Source organism: Calidris pugnax, unplaced genomic scaffold (assembly GCF_001431845.1).
Source record: "Calidris pugnax isolate Ruff unplaced genomic scaffold, ASM143184v1 scaffold772, whole genome shotgun sequence".
Classification (NCBI taxonomy): domain Eukaryota; kingdom Metazoa; phylum Chordata; class Aves; order Charadriiformes; family Scolopacidae; genus Calidris; species Calidris pugnax.
In genome coordinates this window covers 76,132-80,378 of record NW_015091662.1, presented here as the reverse complement: position 1 = coordinate 80,378, position 4,247 = coordinate 76,132, and the positions used below count along the sequence as shown (strand labels likewise).

Genomic DNA, 4,247 nt, shown 5'->3' with positions numbered 1-4,247 from the left:
GGGGGGGGGGTGGGGGGAGGGGGGAGGCACGGGTGGGGGCGGGTGGCGGTTACTCATAAAGGCAGGACAATTTCCCGGTGACAGACGCTCGGCGGGGACGGACCCAGGGATTTCTCTTCCCCATTTCCCCCCCGGGGCCCCGATAACGTGGGGTGGGGGGAGGTCTGGTTGCTTCCCCCACCCCCTGGAAACCCGGATCCTTCACCCAATGCTCACCGTAGATGGAGAGGATAAAGGATTGCTCCATCACCTCCGCCGTGTCCAGTAAGATCTGAGCCTTGTAGACCCCACTGTCCCCCAGTTCCAGGGGCTCAATCTTCACCGTCGTCTGGTTGAGCATCTTCAGCCGATTTTTGAACCGGTCCTTGGGGTTGGGGCGCTTGAAGCCATCGGGGCCAACCTTTGCCACTTGGATGGTAGGCCTGGTGTCACCTGAGAAGCTCCACTCGGTCTCGTTCCATGTCTCGTTGGGGAGCAGGAGTGGGGAGAGAAGCACAGACCCCCCCAAGCTGCCGTTCACCCGCTGGGGTGGTGGGTTCGTGGTGCCTGTGGTTGGGACAGGGACAGTCTGGAGGATGGAGACCCCCAGCATCCCCCCCTCCCCACCTTGTTCCTCCCCACAGCCCCCACCCGGGGTACCCGTGGGTGTCTGCCCACCCCCCCTGGGATGATTGATCAGATCCTGCACCCATCGCCCCCAAACCCCAACAGAACCCCCCCAGGTACCACCAGTGGGGCTGGGCATCCCCCAGGGATGGGGAGGGAGAGTGGGGGGGGACACAGATGCTTGGGTGCCTTCCCAACATCGTCTCATGTTCTCCCAGTGTCTCCCCGTGTCACCCCACGCTGTGCTCGGGTCAGCCCCACCACAGGTTCGTGGAAGGGATGGGGGTCCTCACCCCCCCCCCCCCCCCCCCCCCCCCCCCCCCCTTATCTTCCTAGTGTAGAGAGGGAATTTCAGTCTGAGAGGGTTAATTTTTCTCTTTCTGAGACTTACAGACAGTGAATGGAGCTACAAGGTCTTTGGACAATTCTCTTTGGTCAAAATTCCTTGGATTTTACAGAATTATTCTTTGTAGTTACAGAATTGTTCTTCTCTAGTGAAAAGCTGCTACTGGGTGGCTGCAGGATGGGATACTCAGAGTTTTCTGTCCTGATTGTAACATGGTGTGCTGACCCATGCTTGATCTATTAAATGGACATTATACACCCAAATTTTAGGTACCTATTTTTGTAAACTGTGGTATATAAGTAATTCTAGTCAGACAGGGATATGTTTGACAGGTTGTTGTTCTATCCTTTGGCACGCTATTTTGATTCTTCCTCCCACTTATTTTGTCTGCATTTTTAGATTTTTGTTGCATTACACTATTTAATGTTTATCTTTGTTTATCTTCTTTTTCCTTAATTGGAAAGACTAGTCTCATTAATATGAATTTCATGTATCTGGCAAATAATTTGATATTTATTTTTTTTTAATACACTAAGAGAAGTTTTGGATGATCATGGATACCTGTCGCTGAAATTTCTGTCAGCACATAGTGAGGGAAGTGTTCTGGGATACATAAACTCTGAGTTAGGTTTGCAATGTGTATCGTTGAATAAATTATGCCTACTATTTGAAGTAGTGGGAATAAATATGCACTCTTGAGTTTGAACAGTGAGTGGCAGTTGGGGGGGGGGTGGGGGGAGGGGGGAGGCACGGGTGGGGGCGGGTGGCGGTTACTCATAAAGGCAGGACAATTTCCCGGTGACAGACGCTCGGCGGGGACGGACCCAGGGATTTCTCTTCCCCATTTCCCCCCCGGGGCCCCGATAACGTGGGGTGGGGGGAGGTCTGGTTGCTTCCCCCACCCCCTGGAAACCCGGATCCTTCACCCAATGCTCACCGTAGATGGAGAGGATAAAGGATTGCTCCATCACCTCCGCCGTGTCCAGTAAGATCTGAGCCTTGTAGACCCCACTGTCCCCCAGTTCCAGGGGCTCAATCTTCACCGTCGTCTGGTTGAGCATCTTCAGCCGATTTTTGAACCGGTCCTTGGGGTTGGGGCGCTTGAAGCCATCGGGGCCAACCTTTGCCACTTGGATGGTAGGCCTGGTGTCACCTGAGAAGCTCCACTCGGTCTCGTTCCATGTCTCGTTGGGGAGCAGGAGTGGGGAGAGAAGCACAGACCCCCCCAAGCTGCCGTTCACCCGCTGGGGTGGTGGGTTCGTGGTGCCTGTGGTTGGGACAGGGACAGTCTGGAGGATGGAGACCCCCAGCATCCCCCCCTCCCCACCTTGTTCCTCCCCACAGCCCCCACCCGGGGTACCCGTGGGTGTCTGCCCACCCCCCCTGGGATGATTGATCAGATCCTGCACCCATCGCCCCCAAACCCCAACAGAACCCCCCCAGGTACCACCAGTGGGGCTGGGCATCCCCCAGGGATGGGGAGGGAGAGTGGGGGGGGACACAGATGCTTGGGTGCCTTCCCAACATCGTCTCATGTTCTCCCAGTGTCTCCCCGTGTCACCCCACGCTGTGCTCGGGTCAGCCCCACCACAGGTTCGTGGAAGGGATGGGGGTCCTCACCCCCCCCCCCCCCCCCCCCCCCCCCCCCCCCGCGGGATCCCCAGATCCCCTCAGGACCGACTCCTATCCCCATCTAGGGGGGGTTCTCCTCACGAAACCCACCGGCGCTCCCTCAGTGGGTCCCCAGACCCCCAAAAACGGGGTGTCCCCCCCTTCCTCCCCACAGAGGGATCCCCAGATCCCCTCAGGACCGACTCCCAGCCCCATCCAGAGGGCCTTCTCCTTACGAAACCCCCTCAGCGAGCCCCCAGCCCCCCAAAAACGGGGGGCCCCCCCCCCCCCCCCCCCCCCAATGCCTTGCACCCAAGTGGGGGTCAAATCAGGTCAGTTTGAGGTTAAACCTTTGAGGGATGTCCCCAGGGTGGGGATGGGGACCTTCCATCCAGCTCGGTGCTGAGCTTTTGGGGTGCAGCCCCCCACTATTTAGAGAATGGGTTGGGTTGGAAGGGACCTTTAGAGGTCATCGAGGTGCTCAGACGCTCTTCCCAAAAGACTTTCCATCCCCAAATCATGGAATCATGGAATGGTTTGGGTGGGAAGGGACCTTAAAGACCACCCGGTTCCATCCAGGGCCACCTCCCACCAGCCCAGGTTGCTCCAAGCCCCCCTTGGTGCACAGACCTTAAGCCCGTCCAGGGATGGGGCAGCCACAGCTTCTCTGGCCAGCCTGGGCCAGGCTCTCACCACCCTCACACCAAACAACTTCTTCCCCAGATCCCACCCAAATCTCCTAATTTTTGGTTTAAAGCCCTTCCCCCTCATCCCATCACTCCCCTCCATGACCCAAAGAACTTCTGCCCCACATCTCAGCTCCATCTCCTCAGTTTTGGTTTAAAACTGTTCCTCGTTGTCCTATGGCTCCACCCCCTAATGGGTTGGGTTGGAAGGGACCTTTAGAGGTCATCGAGGTGCTCAGACGCTCTTCCCAAAAGACTTTCCATCCCCAAATCATGGAATCATGGAATGGTTTGGGTGGGAAGGGACCTTAAAGACCACCCGGTTCCATCCAGGGCCACCTCCCACCAGCCCAGGTTGCTCCAAGCCCCCTCCAACCTGCCCTTGAACCCCTCCAGGGATGGGGCAGCCACAGCTTCTCGGGGCAACCTGGGCCAGGCTCTCACCACCCTCACACCAAAGAACTTCTGCCCCACATCTCAGCTCCATCTCCTCAGTTTTGGTTTAAAACTGTTCCTCGTTGTCCTATGGCTCCACCCCCTAAACACCATCCCTGGAGGGATCTCAAAGCCGGTGCTGAGGGACACGGGGCAGTGGTGGGTTGGGCAGTGGTGGGTTGATGGTTGGTCTTGATGAACTTGGAGGTCCCCTCCAACCCAGGGAAGTGGTGGAATCACCAGAGCATCACAGAACGTTTGGGGTTGGAAGGGACCTTCAAGACCATCTGGTTCCATCCCTTCTAGTGGAAGGGCCATCTTCAATGAGACCAGGTTGCTCCAAGCCCCCTCCAACCTGCCCTTGAACCCCTCCAGACCCTTTGGGGGTGCATCCCAGGGTCGGGGGGGGGCGGTTTCTGGGCTACTTCAATTCCTGGGGCGAGATGCTCGTTGGGGGAGAAGCGGAGGGAGCCTCACCAAGGTTTTTTGGGGGGGATGGATGGACGGATGGACACCACCCCCCCTTCCCACACCGCAGGGCCCATCCTGTCCCCCCCCTTTTT

At 57.5% G+C, this 4,247-nt stretch overlaps 1 protein-coding gene across 1 annotated transcript in view; it reads right to left on the bottom strand.

The window, feature by feature from the left end:
- The window catches only part of LOC106899986, a 9,745-nt gene extending 7,480 nt beyond the window's left edge, over positions 1 to 2,265 (bottom strand). Inside the window, exons 1-2 of the mRNA XM_014961938.1 lie at positions 1,890 to 2,265; positions 217 to 546 (exon numbers count right to left, since the gene is read on the bottom strand). Coding sequence (XP_014817424.1) covers positions 217 to 546; positions 1,890 to 2,265 — 706 coding nt within the window. The remainder of the gene's footprint in view (positions 1 to 216; positions 547 to 1,889) is intronic.
- Between the last annotated feature and the right edge of the window lie 1,982 nt (positions 2,266 to 4,247).